Source organism: Mustelus asterias, unplaced genomic scaffold (assembly GCF_964213995.1).
Source record: "Mustelus asterias unplaced genomic scaffold, sMusAst1.hap1.1 HAP1_SCAFFOLD_266, whole genome shotgun sequence".
NCBI lineage: Eukaryota > Metazoa > Chordata > Chondrichthyes > Carcharhiniformes > Triakidae > Mustelus > Mustelus asterias.
Genome location: NW_027590232.1, coordinates 415,001 through 432,302, shown reverse-complemented (window position 1 = coordinate 432,302; position 17,302 = coordinate 415,001). Strand labels below are relative to the sequence as shown.

At 46.2% G+C, this 17,302-nt stretch overlaps 1 protein-coding gene across 1 annotated transcript in view; it reads left to right on the top strand.

Moving 5' to 3' along the window:
* The window catches only part of LOC144486016 (uncharacterized), a 209,859-nt gene that overhangs the window by 180,513 nt on the left and 12,044 nt on the right, over window positions 1–17,302 (top strand). Inside the window, exons 12-14 of the mRNA XM_078204125.1 lie at window positions 4,059–4,135; window positions 4,229–4,393; window positions 6,955–7,041. Of these exons, the coding sequence (XP_078060251.1) occupies window positions 4,059–4,135; window positions 4,229–4,393; window positions 6,955–7,041 (329 nt within the window). The remainder of the gene's footprint in view (window positions 1–4,058; window positions 4,136–4,228; window positions 4,394–6,954; window positions 7,042–17,302) is intronic.

The window sequence follows — 17,302 nt, the reverse complement described above, 5'->3', positions numbered from 1 at the left end:
TCCACACAGACAGTGACCCGAGCCGGGAATCGAACCTGGGACCCTGGAGCTGTGAAGCAGCAGTGCTAACCACTGTGCTACCGTGCCGCCCAAATTTTTGTAACCCCTAAGCTAGTCCCACTTTCCCACGTTTGGCCCATATCCCTATAGACCCATCTTATACATGTAACTGTCTAAACGCTTTTTAAAAGACAAAATTGTACCCGCCTCTACTACTACCGCATCTGGCAGCTTGTTCTAGATACTGACCACCCTCTGTGTGAAAGAATTGCCCCTCTGGACACTTCTGTATCTCTACCCTCTCCCTTAAACCTATGCCCTCTAGTTTTAGACTCCCCTACCTTTGGGAAAAAATATTGACGTTCAAGCTGATCTATGCCCCTCATTATTTTATTGACTTCTATAAGATCACCCCTAAGCCTCCAACACTCCAGAGAATTACAGCACAGGAACAAGCCCTTCGGCCCTCCAAACCTGCACCAACCATGCTGAACTAAAACCCCCTACCCTTCTTATCCCTCCATTCCCATCCTATTCATGTATTTGTCAAGACGCCCCTTAAAAGTCACGACCATATCTGCTTCCACTACCTGCCCCGGCAGCGAGTTCCAGGCACGCACCACCCTCTGTGTTAAAAACATGCCTCATACATCTCCTTTAAACTTTGCCCCTCGCACCTTAAACCTATACTCCCCAAGTAAATGACTCTTCCACCCTGGGAAAAAGCTTCTGACTATCTACTCTATCCATGACCCTCATAACCTTGTAGACTTCTATCAGGTCGCCCCTCAACCTCTATCGTTCCAGTGAGTACAAACCAAGTTTCTCCAACCTCTCCTCATAGCTAATATGCTCCATACTAGGCAACATCCTGGTAACTCTTTTCTGTACACTGTACGCTCTCCATATAATTTAATATTATATTTTTCTAACAGAGTGACCAGAACTGTACACAGTATTCCAAGTGTGAAAGCCTTTGAAAAGGTCTCACATAGGAGTCTTATAAAGAAGGCAAATGAACATGGGATACAGAGTAACTTAATGAGGATTAAAAATTGGCTTAGTTGTTGTAGACAGAGGGTGATGACAGAAGGTTACTTTTGTGACTGGAAGCCAGCGTCTAGTCACGTACCACAGAGATCTGTGCTGGGTCTGATATTATTTGTCATTTATATTAATGGCACCAATGACTATGTTGAGGGGCTGGATGAGTAAGTTTTCAGATGACACAAAGATTGGTCGGGTGTTAATTATATATATGAATGTGTTGGGTCCAGGAAGATATAGATGGGATAGTCAAATGGGCAGATCAGGGGCAGATGGAATTTAACCCTGAAAAGTATGAGTTTGGAAGGAGTAATTTGACAAGGAAGTATTCAATGAATGGCATGACACTAAGAACTCTCTGAGGAAAAAAGGGACCTTGGCATGTTTGTACATAGATCACCGAAGGAAGAAGCACAATTAGTAGGGTGGTGAAAAAGTCATATGAAACACTTGCCTTTATTATTGGAGGCAGAGATTACAAAAGCAGGGAGGTTATGTTGGAGTTGTATCGGACTTTGGTGAGGCCACAGCTAGAGTCCTGTGTGCAGTTCTCGTCACCACATTATCCATCCACTAGGATGCTGCCTGGGATAGAACTGTTAAGTTATGAAGAGAGGTTGGAGAGGCTTGGGTTGTTCTCACTGGAGCAGAGAAGGCTGAGGGGCGAGCTGATCGAAGTGTACAAGATTCTGAGAGACATGAACAGAGTGAATAGGGAGAAGCTGTTCCCCTTAGTTGAAGGGTCAGTCACACGGGCCCAAGTTCAAGGTGAGAGGCAGGAAACTTAGGATGGATGTGAGGGAAAATGATTTTACCCAGAGGGTGGTGATGGTGTGGAATGTGCTGCCTTGGTGGGTGGTAGAGTCAGGTTGCCTCACATCCTTTCAAAAGTACCTGGATGAGCACTTGGTATGCCATAACATTCAAGGCTACGGGCCAAGAGGTGGTAACCAGAATTAGGTATGAAGGTCAGGGGATTCTCACGTATCAATGCAGACTTGACGGGCTGAAGGGCCTCTTCTGCACTGTTTCATTTTTCGATTCTGTGACTGAGAGGAAAGTGACTTGCTGGGATGGGTGGCAATATGTTTAAACATGTTAAAATTCAGGGTGCAGTACGAGGCCATTCGATCCATTGTATCCATACTGGTTGAAAAAGCAGAGTGCCACCTTCTAGCTCTGTGAGGTTCACACCACTCGGTGTGTGGAAATACTCCTCCTCAGCGCCCCCCACTCAATGTTCCCACAATTATTCTCAATCTTTGCTCCCTGGACATTGACCTCTCTGCAAATGAAAACCGATTCTTCCTAATCCACTCAATCCAGATACCTCCTGATGTTATATGTCAGAATGAAATCTCCCCTCCTGAATAAAATGTTCCAACATCTCATAGAATCCCACAGTGTGGAAGAAGGCCATTTGGCCCATCGAGTCTGCACCAACCACAGTCACACTAGGCCACATCCCCACAACCCCATGCACTTATATTGGCTATTGCCCCTGGAGGAAACTGGAGCACCCGGAGGAAACCCACGCAGACATGGGGAGAATGTGCAAACTCCACACAGACAGTGACCCAAGCCGGGAATCGAACCCGGGTCCCTGGCACTGTGAGGCAGCAGTGCTAACCACTGTGCCACCGTGCCGGCCATCCTCATCAATTGTCTCTACCAGACTCTTTTGGTGATGTGGTGACCAGAACTGTACACTGTACTCTATTTGTGCTCTAACAATTGTTTTATACAATTAGAGAAACACCTCCTTCCTCTTCTAATCGTGTCCTTGATCAATAAAGAAAAATCTCTACAGCATCATCTTGAGCACCTTATTTTCCTGTCGCGCTATCATCAGCAATCAATAGACATATACTCCAAGATCCCTCTGCTCCACCACTCACCTCAATATCCACCATTCATTGTGTGTTCTCCATCCAGTGTTTGTCCTCCCAAAACCCATTCCCTCACACTTCTCCACATTGAGTTCTATTGCTCACACATCTACCCACCTGACCAATCCATCGATATCTTCCTGCTGTTTACAGCTTTCTTCCTCACTATCAAGCGCATGAACGATTTTCATCTCTGCTGCAGACATCTTATTCATGTCCCCAACTTTTAATTCCATTTCATTGACACTACCACAAGAACACAAGGAACTCAGTACAGATCCCTCTGGAATTCCACTGGGAATAACCTTCCAATCTCAATAACCACACTACCCACAACCCTTTGCTTCTGACATTGAGACAATTGGCATCCAACTCTCCTTCCAATTTCCTGACGAGTGAGTCTTGTTTGACCTTGTCAAAGCTCTTGCTAAAACCCTTGTGGACTATATCATATATGTTACACTCATCAACTCTCCATGTTACTTTGCCAATCAATGTAATCAAGTTATTGAGACTTGACTTATTTGAACAAATCCATTCTGACTCAAATTTATTTAAACCTTCCCAAATGATGATTTCTATTATTTCACAGAATTATTTCCCATTATTTTCCCACCACAGACATGAGGCTGAATGCTCTGTAATTACTCCGGCTGTCTCTTAATCAATGTCATTACTTTTCCAGCTCCACATCTATAGGCACAGTTGATGGGTGAAGATGCTTTGTGTCTTTGTTACATCTTCCCTTGCTTTCCTCAGCAGCCTCCGGTATGAATTGTCTCTGCCTGGGGACATATCCACTTTCAAGGATGGTAAACATCTTCATATTTCCTCCCTCACTGAGCTAATCTCATTTAATATTTCACACACCTCTTCCTTAAAATAATGAAATAACAAAAATAAAATGCTGGAAATATACAGCAGGTCAGCCAGCATCTCTGGAAATAAACAGAGTTAATGTTTGGTGTTGTGATAACTCCTCTGCTCTGAAGATGGTTCGTCACAAAGGGTAACGTTATTCTGTTTCTCGCCGCAGAGGCTGCCTGACCAGCTGAGTATTTGCAGCCTCTTTTTATTTGGATTGCATCAGTACAGCGATGAACTGTGTGATTGTCCTTTCAGTCCTGGTAGTTCGACCATTCCTGAGACTGTTGTTCCAGTAAGACGTTGCTCCACACACGCCACAGGCTGGTTAAAAGGTAATTTCAGACTCTGTTACATCAGATTGACATTGACTGTCCAACACAATTCACACTGGAGACACTTTTCAATCTTTCTATTCCTCATTTCAGGATCTCATCCCAGTCTGCGTGAAGGGATAGTAAAGAGGACAGTTTGTTTTCACTGGAGTGGAAACACCTGTCGCTGGCACCAAGAAATAAAGATCAAACGCTGCTACAATTTCTTTGTTTATGAGTTGAAGAAGTCACCTGCCTGTTCCCTCGCTTACTGCACAGGTACATTGGTGTTTGGAAATGATGTAAAGAGAAAACTCTGGGATGTCCCAGCTCAGCAGCTCAACTGACAAAGTTACACGAGAGCCTCTGCTTTGTAAGGGACTGACACTCAAAGTATAATTTTTAGCAAAGGGAAATGATTCAGACACTCTGATAGCCCGTTTGTCGCCCTTCACTCACTCACTAACCTTCCTGCACAAGGAGGGAAATTAAAATAATTAATTCTCAAGGAGTTGTGGAATAGACATTTTGATAATGAAGATGTGATTGGGCATAGTCAACATGGATTAATCAATGGTGAATCACGTTTGACAAACATGTTGGAGGTTTGTGAGGATATTCCTAACATAATTGAGAAAAGTGGATGCAGTGTTCCTGGAGTTTCAGAAGGCTTTTGATCAGGTCAGCAATGGAAAGTTGGTCAACACAAATAAAGCATTGGGATAGGAGGTAATATACTGGCATCGATTAAAGATTGGTTAACAGGCAGAAAGCAGAGTGACAATAAACAGCTCATTCTGGCGTTAGCAGCCTCTGACCAGAGGGAACCACAAGGGTCAGAGCTTGGGCCCCAGCTGTTCACAATTTTGATCAATAATTTGGATGTGGGGACTAAATATGTTCTTCCAAAAGGGCTTAGTGAGTGGACAAGTAGATGTCAGATAGAATATAACGTAGAAAATATAAGGTTATGCTTACAATTTGCGAGGAGGAACAAGTGTGTGGAGTATTTCTGAAATGGTGCGAGATTAGGAATCCCTCGTCAAAGCACTGCTGCTTCACAGCTCCAGGGACCTGGGTTCGATTCCCGGCTTGGGTCAGTGTCTGTGTGGAGTTTGCACATTCTCCTCGTGTCTGCGTGGGTTTCCTCCGGGTGCTCCGGTTTCCTCCCACGGTCCAAAGATGTGCGGGTTAGGTTGATTGGCGATGCTAAAATTGCCCCTTCGTGTCCTGAGATGTGTAGGTTAGAGGGATTAGTGGGTAAAAATATATGGGGGTCGGGCCTGGTTGGGATTGTGGTCGGTGCAGACTCGTTGGGCCGAATGGCCTCTTTCTGTACTGTTGGGTTTCTATGATTCTATGATTCTTTCCAATAAATCACTAAAAGCTAGAATGCAGGAGCAATGAACAATTATGAAGCTAATGGTTTATTAGCTTCTATTGCCAGAGGGATTGAGTTCAGGAGTAGCAAAGTAGCAACGTTAGGGTCCCCAAGGTATGTTATGAACCCAGATTCAACCCCAACAATTCTTCTATTTTGACCTAAGTGTGAGGATAGGATTCTTCACTTTGGGACTCGAACCAGGGGACAGAATTTCAAAATATGGGTACGCCACTTAGGAGCAAGGGGAAGATTTTTTTTTAATTCATAAAATCCGAGGGTTGTGAATCCTCGGAATTCTCCATTGCAGAGGGCTGTGGAATCTCAGTCATCATGGATGCTAAAGGGACATTTGAATAGCAACGTAAATGAAGGAACTGAAGGTATGGTTGCTAAATTTGCTGTCACCACAAAGATAGGTAGGAAAGTAAATTGTGAAGAGGATATAAAAGGAGATTGATATGTGTGGACAGAAATCTGAAAAATGCAGTATAATGTGGGCATATATGAAAATTCAGGCAGTGCAGGGAGACACTGGCTTTCGAGCCAGAAACAATGGAGTGAAGGAGCTCATACCCCTTTTGTACCGCAACAACTTCTGTCAGGCAACTGCAAATAAAACTCCCACTGAAAATAACAGAACAGCAAACAAGGGAGTGGGGGAGGGAGTGTGGGGATTTAGGGGAGGGGACTCGGTCAGGAAGGGGTGGCAGAGGTGGGGGAGGGTTGGTCATGCAAGGGGTGCAGGGTTTGGTTATGGAAGTGGGGGGGTTGTTGGATCGGTCACGGGGGCTGGAGTGTTTGCTCATGGGGGGGTGGGGGTTGTGTGCAGTCAGACTGTTAAGTCAGTTTTTTTTGGTGGGGGGGGGGGGGGGGGGGGGGCGGGGGGGCGGTGCATGAGGGCACTAGCCAGTTCATGTAGAGGATTGGCCAGGGTATGCGGGGAGTGGGTGTAGCAGTCTGGTCGGACACGGGGTCAGGGTGTTGGTTCACATCGGCAATGGTTATGGGGGGGGGGGATTGGCAGGGGTGGGGTTTGGGTTTCTTACTGACAGCTGATTTGTGCAAGAGTCAGTTAGGGGGTCAGGAGTGTGTGTACTATCCTGTATAAAGGGTCCCGTGTTGGGGGTCCTGTTTGGGGGTGTGGGCTGCCTCGCATGGGCTATCCAGTGTGGAGTGTGGGATGACCCATGTGGGTCCAGTCTGGTTCGAAGTCACATTCGGACGATTGCAGAGACAGTTTTGCCTCTACAATATCATTGGCTGAGCTCTCACAATGGTTTGAATCTGAGTTTGGCGATTGGTGAGAACAATGTCAAGTATTCACCATGGTGACAGCGTCTGTGTGGATGGGCAGAGTTCATGTTTGACTTACAGACTCCTGTTCCTCACTGTATTTTGTGTTCGTGTTGGATGTTGCTCTCACACATTCTCTCACCTTTCTGTTCCTCATTCACAGAAGCTGGTCCAGTTCCAACCCAACCGCCCACACCACAGACCAGCCCGCCTTATGATTCGCCTCATTGGAACGTTACAGCAGCATCAGGTATTAGCATTTTGAAAATCAAACTGAGAGAAGGGTTGCTATGGACAGAGTGGGCGAGGGGAGTGAGATGGATTGTGTGAGGGGAGTGGGATTCTGTTCCAATCATTTTGCTATCAGTGCATGTTTATTTTGTCATTGGTGTTTGTGGTCACCCAGAAAGTGTGACTGGTCAGAATCAATAGAAAAGCTTCAGATGATTGAAATGTAGAGAGATTGGTGAACTGGGAGGTACAGAGGGACCTGGCTGTCCTGCTCCATAAATCACCACATCACGATAATGGTCTCATCAGTGGTTAGGACAGAAGTGAAATGTTGGTCTTGTCAGGGCAATGGAATGTAATGTGAGCACGTTTTACTGCAGCTGTACAGGGTCTTGGTGGGACCACATCATAAAATCTGGGCACAGTTTTGGTCTCCCTATTTGAATAAAGATACAGGCCGGGACTCTCGGGCCCACTGTGCTGCAAACCGGGACACAGCAGCTGGGGGCCTTTAGCGAGCGCCGGTCGCGAGTCTCTCAAGTGTTTTTTTGTCAGCACAATCAGCTCCGTGCCGAAAGTCAGGACTTCTGACGAAGGGTCCGAGCTGGAACTCTGGTGAAGGGTCATCCAGACTCGAATCGTTAGCTCTATTCTCTCTCCACAGATGCCTGTCAGACCTGCTGAGATTTTCCAGCCTTTTCTGTTTTGTTTTGAAAGATTGGATAGGCTGGGTTTGTTGTCTTTTGAAGAGGTGAGCATTGATTGGTTGATCTAGATAGTGTGGATGGGAAGGGACAATTTACCTTTGCAGAGTGTTTAGTAACTGTGGGAAGGGGCGGGGGTACAAATTGAGAGTTATTGGCTAAAAATTTAAAGGGGAAATGAAAAGAAAATATTTTCAGCCAAAGGGTGGTCAGGGTTTGGAAATCACTGACTGAAAGGGAGTAGGAGGCTGTGCGATCATTCAGATCCCTATGTTCCTGTAGGGGAGACTGCAAGGGCGGCCATGAGAGTGAGAATGCATCATGGACCTTCACATTCACACCACAGCTCCAATCACAGGCTGTTCCTCTGCCACATTTGCTGTGATTGGTGGAGCAGCAACTTGCAGATTTTTAAATTGGACATTATTGGGGTTTGAACATTGGCTGCATGTGTGACATGATGGGGAAGAAAGTGGTCTCCGCACTTGGATCAGATTGCACAAGGTTCTAATTCACTCACTGGATAATTGACCAACTATTTCTTTAAAGATTTTGCCACTCTTGCTTTTTCATTTCTCTTTCATATGCTCACCCACACAGACATTCTCCATATCCTGCTGTATCTCTCTCCCTCACTCACACATTCTCTATATCCTGCTGTATCTCTCTCTCTCACTCACACATTCTCTATATCCTGCTGTATCTCTCTCTCTCTCTCACTCACACATTCTCTATATCCTGCTGTATCTCTCTCTCTCACACACATTCTCTATATCCTGCTGTATCTCTCTCTCTCACTCACACATTCTCTATATCCTGCTGTATCTCTCTCTCTCACACACATTCTCTATATCCTGCTGTATCTCTCTCTCTCACTCACACATTCTCTATATCCTGCTGTATTTCTCTCTCTCTCTCTCACTCACACATTCTCTATATCCTGCTGTATCTCTCTCTCACTCACACATTCTCTATATCCTGCTGTATCTCTCTCTCACTCACATATTCTCTATATCCTGCTGTATCTCTCTCTCACTCACACATTCTCTATATCCTGCTGTATCTCTCTCTCTCACTCACACATTCTCTATATCCTGCTGTCTCTCTCTCTCACTCACACATTCTCTATATCCTGCTGTCTCTCTCTCTCACTCACACATTCTCTATATCCTGCTGTATCTCTCTCTCTCACTCACACATTCTCTATATCCTGCTGTATCTCTCTCTCTCACACACATTCTCTATATCCTGCTGTATCTCTCTCTCTCACTCACACATTCTCTATATCCTGCTGTATTTCTCTCTCTCTCTCACTCACACATTCTCTATATCCTGCTGTATCTCTCTCTCTCACTCACACATTCTCTATATCCTGCTGTATCTCTCTCTCTCACTCACACATTCTCTATATCCTGTATATATTCTGTATATCAGAACTCCCACTCATCTGATGAAGGAGCAGCGCTCAGAAAGCTTGTGGCTTGTGCTACCAAATAAAACTGTTGGACTTTAGCCTGGTGTTGTGAGACTTCTTACTGTGCTTACCCCAGTCCACTGGAGCAAGCTGAGAGGGGTGATTGAAGGCAGCAGTGTTGGTAAGAGATTAATTGGATTAATTGAATTGTTTATTTATTTAATTAGTCAGCTAGTGTGTGTATTTTTTTGGCCTTTACTTTAACAGCAGTTTTTCAAGTTTAAAGTGAAAACTAGAAGTGGGCAGCAAAGGAGTCTGGGAAGGGTTTCTTTAAGCGCGTGAAGTATAAAAGGTAGGCTGCAGTATACAGCGGGCAGCGTCGGGAGCGGGCAGCGTAGTGTGTGGGAAGCAGAGTGTGAGCTATAAGACTTTGGCTCACAGGGCTTGAGTGTGTGGGAAGCAGAGTGTGAGCTATAAGACTTTGGCTCACAGGGCTTGAGTGTGTGGGAAGCAGAGTGTGAGCTATAAGACTTTGGCTCACAGGGCTTAGGCTGAAAGGGCGAGTAGGGGTGAGTTTGAATTCATTTTTGCACTTTCTACCTGGTACTGGCAAGGTATCTAGAGGGGATGGGTGTGCAGGCAGTGCAATGTTCCTCTTGCACTATGTTTGAGGTGAGGGACGACGACAGTGTCCCTACTGATTACACCTGTGGGAAGTGCACCCATCTGCAGCTCCTCCAAAACCGTGTTAGGGAACTGGAGCTGGAGTTGGATGAACTTAGGATCATCAGGGACGCAGAGATGGCCATAGACACAAGCTTTAGGAATACAGTTACTCCGAGGATTGAAAACAGATGGGTGACGGTGAGAGGGGCTGGGAGGAAGCAGTCCGTGCAGGGATCCCCGGTGGTCATTCCCCTTAGCAACAAGTATTCCGCTTTGGATACGGTTGAGGGGGATGACATACCAGTGGGGAGCCGCAGTGAGAGGATCTCCAGCACTGTGTCCGTCTCTGTGGCTCGGGAGGGAAAGGGGGAGAGCGGGAGGGCGATAGTTATTGGGGACTCGTTAGTTAGAGGGATAGATAGGAGGTTCTGTGGCAGCAAAAGAGACTCACGGATGGTATGTTGCCTACCGGATGCCAAGGTCCGTGATGTCTCAGACCGTGTTTTCCAGATTCTGAAGGGGGAGGGGAAACAGTCACAAGTCGTGGTGCACATTGGTACCAATGACATAGGTAAGAGAAGGGACGGGGATTTAAAGCAGGAATTTCTGGAGCTGGGCTGGAAGCTGAGAGCCAAGACAAAACATGTGGTCATCTCTGGTACATTGCCGGTACCACGTGATAGCGAGTTGAGGAACAGGGAGAGAGTGCAGTTAAATATGTGGTTGCAGGGATGGTGTAGGAGGGAGGGTTTCAGATACGTGGATAATTGGAACACGTTCTGGGGAAGGTGGGACCTGTACAAACAGGACGGGGTGCACCTGAACCAGAGGGGCACCAATATCCTCGGAGGGAAATTTGTTACGGCTCTTCAGGGGGGTTTAAACTAATTTGTCAGGGGAGTGGGAAAGGGAGTTGTAGTCCAGAAGTCAGAGAGGGTGGTGAGGTATTGGGGAAGGTATCAGGGTCAAGGGTGGGTACTGGTAGACAGGAAGGTGGGTTGAAGTGTGTCTACTTCAATGCAAGGAGCATCCGGAACAAGGTAGATGAACTTGGGGCGTGGATTGGTACTTGGGACTACGATGTTGTGGCCATTACGGAGACGTGGGTAGAACAAGGACAGGAATGGTTGTTGGACGTTCCGGGGTATAGATGTTTCACAAAGTGTAGGGAAGCTGGTAAAAGAGGTGGAGGAGTGGCATTGTTAATCAAGGATAGTTTAACGGCTGCGGAAAGGCACTTCGTGGGGGATCTGCACACTGAGGTAATATGGGCTGAAGTTAGAAATAGGAAAGGAGCGGTCACGTTGCTAGGAGTTTACTATAGGCCCCCAAATAGTAATAGAGATGTGGAGGAAGAAATTGCTAAGCAGATTATGGATATGTGTGGGGGTCACAGGGTAGTTGTCATGGGGGACTTTAACTTTCCAAATATTGATTGGAACCTTTGTAGGTCAAATAGTTTGGATGGGGCAGTTTTTGTGCAGTGTGTGCGGGAGGGTTTCCTGACACAATATGTGGATGGGCCGACTAGAGGTGAGGCCACATTGGATTTGGTACTGGGAAATGAACCGGGCCAAGTGTTAGATTTGGTTGTGGGAGAGCAATTTGGAGATAGTGACCACAATTCGGTGTCTTTTGTTATTGCAATGGAGAGGGATAGGGCCGTACGGCAGGGCAAGGTTTACAATTGGGGGAGGGGTAATTATGATGCGATTAGGCAAGAATTAGGGGGCATAAGTTGGGAACAGAAACTGTCAGAGAAAGGAACTAATGAAAAGTGGAACTTTTTCAAGGAACAAATACTGGATGTCCTTGATAGGTATGTTCCTGTCAGGCAGGGAGGAAATGGCCGAGTGAGGGAACCATGGTTCACAAAAGAGGTGGAATGTCTTGTGAAAAGGAAGAGGGAAGCTTATGTAGGGATGAGGAAACAAGGTTCAGATGGCTCGATTGAGGGTTACAAGTTAGCAAGGAATGAGCTGAAAAAGGGGCTTAGGAGAGCTAGGAGGGGACATGAGAAGTCCTTGGCGGGTCGGATCAAGGAAAACCCCAAGGCTTTTTAATCTTATGTGAGGAATAAAAGAATGACCAGGGTGAGGTTAGGGCCGGTCAAGGACAGTAGTGGGAACTTGTGTATGGAGTCAGTAGAGATAGGCGAGGTGATGAATGAATACTTTTCTTCAGTGTTCACCAAGGAGAGGGGCCATGTTTTTGAGGAAGAGAAGGTGTTACAGGCTAATAGGCTGGAGGAAATAGATGTTCGGAGGGAGGATGTCTTGGCAGTTTTGAATAAACTGAAGGTCGATAAGTCCCCTGGGCCTGATGAAATGTATCCTAGGATTCTGTGGGAGGCAAGGGATGAGATTGCAGAGCCTTTGGCGCTGATCTTTGGGTCCTCGCTGTCCACGGGGATGGTGCCAGACGACTGGAGAATGGCGAATGTTGTTCCTCTGTTTAAGAAAGGGAATAGAAATGACCCTGGTAATTATAGACCGGTTAGTCTTACTTCGGTGGTTGGTAAATTGATGGAAAGGGTCCTTAGGGACGGGATTTACGACCATTTAGAAAGATGCGGATTAATCCGAGATAGTCAGCACGGATTCGTGAAGGGCAAGTCGTGCCTCACAAATTTGATAGAATTTTTTGAGGAGGTAACTAAGTGTGTTGATGAAGGTAGGGCAGTTGATGTCATATACATGGATTTTAGTAAGGCGTTTGATAAGGTCCCCCATGGTCGGCTTATGATGAAAGTGAGGAGGTGTGGGATAGAGGGAAAGTTGGCCGATTGGATAGGTAACTGGCTGTCTGACCGAAGACAGAGGGTGGTGGTCGATGGAAAATTTTCGGATTGGAGGCAGGTTGCTAGCGGTGTGCCGCAGGGATCAGTGCTTGGTCCTCTGCTCTTTGTGATTTTTATTAATGACTTAGAGGAGGGGGCTGAAGGGTGGATCAGTAAATTTGCTGATGACACCAAGATTGGTGGCAGAGTGGATGAGGTGGAGGGCTGTTGTAGGCTGCAAAGAGACATAGATAGGATGCAAAGCTGGGCTGAAAAATGGCAAATGGAGTTTAACCCTGATAAATGTGAGGTGATTCATTTTGGTAGGACAAATTTAAATGTGGATTACAGGGTCAAAGGTAGGGTTCTGAAGACTGTGGAGGAACAGAGAGATCTTGGGGTCCATATCCACAGATCTCTAAAGGTTGCCAGTCAAGTGGATAGAGCTGTGAAGAAGGCCTATAGTGTGTTAGCTTTTATTAACAGGGGGTTGGAGTTTAAGAGCCGTGGGGTTATGCTGCAACTGTACAGGACCTTGGTGAGACCACATTTGGAATATTGTGTGCAGTTCTGGTCACCTCACTATAAGAAGGATGTGGAAGCGCTGGAAAGAGTGCAGAGGAGATTTACCAGGATGCTGCCTGGTTTGGAGGGTAGGTCATATGAGGAAAGGTTGAGGGAGCTAGGGCTGTTCTCTCTGGAGCGGAGGAGGCTGAGGGGAGACTTAATAGAGGTGTATAAAATGATGAAGGGGATAGATAGAGTGAACGTTCAAAGACTATTTCCTCGGGTGGATGGAGCTATTACAAGGGGGCATAACTATAGGGTTCGTGGTGGGAGATACAGGACGGATATCAGAGGTAGGTTCTTTACGCAGAGAGTGGTTGGGGTGTGGAATGGACTGCCTGCAGTGATAGTGGAGTCAGACACTTTAGAAACATTTAAGCGGTTATTGGATAGGCACATGGAGCACACCAGGATGATAGGGAGTGGGATAGCTTGATCTTGGTTTCAGATAAAGCTCGGCACAACATCGTGGGCCGAAGGGCCTGTTCTGTGCTGTACTGTTCTATGTTCTATGTTCTATGTTCTATCTCCACATTATCTCTCTCTCATACTCACAGACATTCTCTATATCCTGCTGTATCTCTCACTCATACTCACACAGTCTCTATATTTTGCTGTATCTCTCTCACTCGCCCACATCGGATGACACGTTGGCACAGTGGTTAGCACTGCTGTCTCACAGTGCCAGGGATTCAGGTTTAATTCCGGCCTCGGTTACTGTCTGTGTGGAGTCTGCACATTCTCCCCGTGTCGACATGGGTTTGCTCCATGTGCTCCGATTTCCTCCCACAGTCCAAAGATGTGCGGGTTAGGTGGATTGGCCATACGGTTTCTCTCTCTCTTACACTCTATCTCTATATCTTGCTGTATATCTCTCTCTCTCACACACACACATTCTCTATATCTCGTTATACCTCTCTCTCTCAAACAGACATATTCCCTCGAGCTTGTTGTTGTATCTCTCTCTCTCTCACACACGCACTCTCTATCTTGCTGTATCTCTCTCTCACACTCACATTTCCTATATCTTGCTGTATCTGTCTCTCACATCGGACACATTCCCTCTAGCCTGTTATATCAAATATGCAAACATTCTTTACCTTTCCGTATCTTATAGAGGCCTATAAAATAATGAGGGGCATAGATCAGCTCGATCGTCAACATCTTTTCCCAAACGAAAAAGGACAAAGTTTAAAACGAGAGGGCATAGGTTTAAGGTGAGAGGGGAGAGATACAAAAGTGTCCAGAGGGGCAATTTTTTCACACAGAGGGTGGTGAGTGTCTGGGACGAGCTGCCAGAGGTAGTAGTGGAGGCGGGTACAATTGTGTCTTTTAAAAAGCATTTAGACAGTTACATGGGTAAGATGGGTATAGAGGGATATGGACCAAGCACGGGCAATTGGGACAAGCTTAGTGGTTTTTAAAAAAAGGCAGGAATGAACAAGTTGGGCCGAAGGGCCTGTTTCCATGCTGTAAACCTCTCTATGACTCTATGACTCTCCCTCACACACATACACGTTCTCTATATCTCGCTGTATCTCTTTCGCAGTAAGAGTTTTAACAACACCACATTAAAGTCCAACAGGTTTACTTGGTAGCAAATGCCATTATCTTTCGGAGCGCTGCTCCTTCCTCAGATGGAGTGGATATCTGGTGTCACTAAAACTCTTACTGTGTTCACCCCAGTCCAACAGCAGCATCTCCACATCATGACTACCATCTCTTTCACACACAGACATTTGCTATGTCTTGCTGTATCTTTCTTTCACACTCACACATTCTTTGTATTTTGCCGTTTCTCTCCCTTACACACAGTCATTCTCTATCTTCCTGTATCTCAGTGTCACAGCTGTTTGCACTATTTCCTCACAGCACCAGGGACATGGGTTCGATTCCTGGCTTGGGTCACTGTCTGCACGTTCTCCCTGTGTCTGCATGGGTTTCCTCCGGGTGCACCGGGTTCCTCCCACAGTCTGAAAGATGTGCAGGTTAGATGCATTGGCTGTGCTAAATTCTCTCTGTGTATCTGAACAGGTGCCAGAGATTGAGATTTTCACAGTAATTTCATTGCCGTAAATTAATGTAAGCCTACTTGTAACAATAATAATTAAACTTAAAATAACCTTAAACTCTCACATTCTCAATATCTTGCAAACACTAGCCTTAAATTTGATTGAATGTTTTGAGTATCATAGATTCATAGAAATCCTACAGTACAGAAAGAGGCCCCTCGGCCCATCGAGTCTGCACCGACCACAATCCCACCCAGGCCCTACCCCCATATCTCTACATATTTTACCCACTAATCCCTCTAACCTGTGCATCTCAGGACACGAAGGGGCAATTTCAGCATGGCCAATCAAACCTAACCCGCACATCTTTGGACTGTGGGAGGAAACCGGTGCACCCGGAGGAAACCCACGCAGACACGAGGAGAATGTGCAAACTCCACACAGACAGTGACCCGAGCCGGGAATCGAACCCAGGTCCCTGGTGCTGTGAAGCAGCAGTGCTAACCACTGTGCTACCATGTGTCGTTGACTGACGTGTTAGTTGACTAGGTGTGTAGACGAGGGGTCAATGTAGTTTATATGGATTTCAGCAAAGCCTTTGACAAAGTCCCACATGGGACACTTGTAAAGAAGGTAAATTCATATGAGATAGAGGGTTATTTGATCAAGTGGATTCAAAATACACTCAGTTGCAGGAGACAGAGGGTGATAACAGAATGCTGCTTTTGTGACTAGAATCCAGTGTGCAGCAACGTACCACAGGGATCTGTGTTGGGTCCCCTGTTATTCATTATTTATATAAATAACATTGACTATGTGGGGAGTAGGGTTAGTAAGTTTGCGGATGACACAAAGATTGGACAGGTGCTTAACAGTGAGGCAGAGCGTCTTGGGCTACAGGAAGACATAGACAAAATGGGCAGATAAGTGGCAGATGGGATTTAACCCTGAAAAATGTGAGGTGATACACTTTGGAAGGAGTAATTTGACAAGAAAGTATTCAATGAATGGTAGGACACTCAGAAGTTCTGTGGAACAAAGGGACCTTGGTGTATTTGTCCACAGATCTCTGAAAGCGGAAGGGCAGGTTAGTAGGGTGGTGAAAAAGTCATATGGGATACCTGCCTTTATCAATCGAGGCATAGATTACAAAAGCAGAGAACTTATGTTGCAACTTTGGTGAGTACACAGCTAGAGCACTGTGTGCAGTTCTGCTCACCACATTATCGGAAGGATGTGATTGCATTGGAGGTGGTGCAGAGAAGATTCACCAGGATGCTGCCTGATGTGGAACATTTAAGTTATGAAGAGTGGTTGTGTCGGCTTGGGTTATTTTCGTTGGAGCAGACAAGGCTGAGGGGAGACCTGATCGAGGTATACAAGCTTATGAGAGACATGGACAGAGTGGATAAGGAGCAGTTGTTCCCCTTAGTTGAAGGGTCAGCCACAAGGGGACATAGGTTGAAAGTGAGGGGCAGGGGGTTTAGGGGGAATGTGAGGAAAATCTTTTATACCCAGAGGCTGTCAATGGTTTGGAATGTGCTGCCTGGGAGGGTGGTGGAGGCGGGATGCCTCACATCCTTTAAAAAATACCTGGATGAGCACTTGGCATGTCATAACATTCAGGGCGATGGACCAAGTGCTGGCAAATGGGATTAGGTCGGAGTTCAGGTGTTTCTAATGTGTCAGTGCGGACTCGTTGGCCTGAAGGGTTTCTTCTGCACTCTATGATTCTATGAAATGGAAACACACTGGAGGCAGTATTACCGTGTATTTGGCCGCGATGCTTTAGTAAAGTCAGGCGGAAAGCACTGAGCACAATTGGCACCATTTGTTTGCAACCGGCGCCATTTTACAAGTGCTGCATTTCCAGCGCGGTCAGCCTCACACCACAGATGGGCAAGAGGTAAGTTAACATATAGAAATGTATTATAATGATGTTTTACATCGGCTTAGTGAGTCTGACACTCAATCATCTGGGCCCACCTCTCTTTATGATCTCTCTCCAGCGAGAAATAGACATGCTCTGCATGAATGGGAAAGAGTCAATTTGCCATCGCCAGTGGAACCAGAGGCCATTGAGGCCACCCCCCCCCCCCCCCAACCTGGGAGGCCGAGGGGAAGGGGGGATGCCCCTT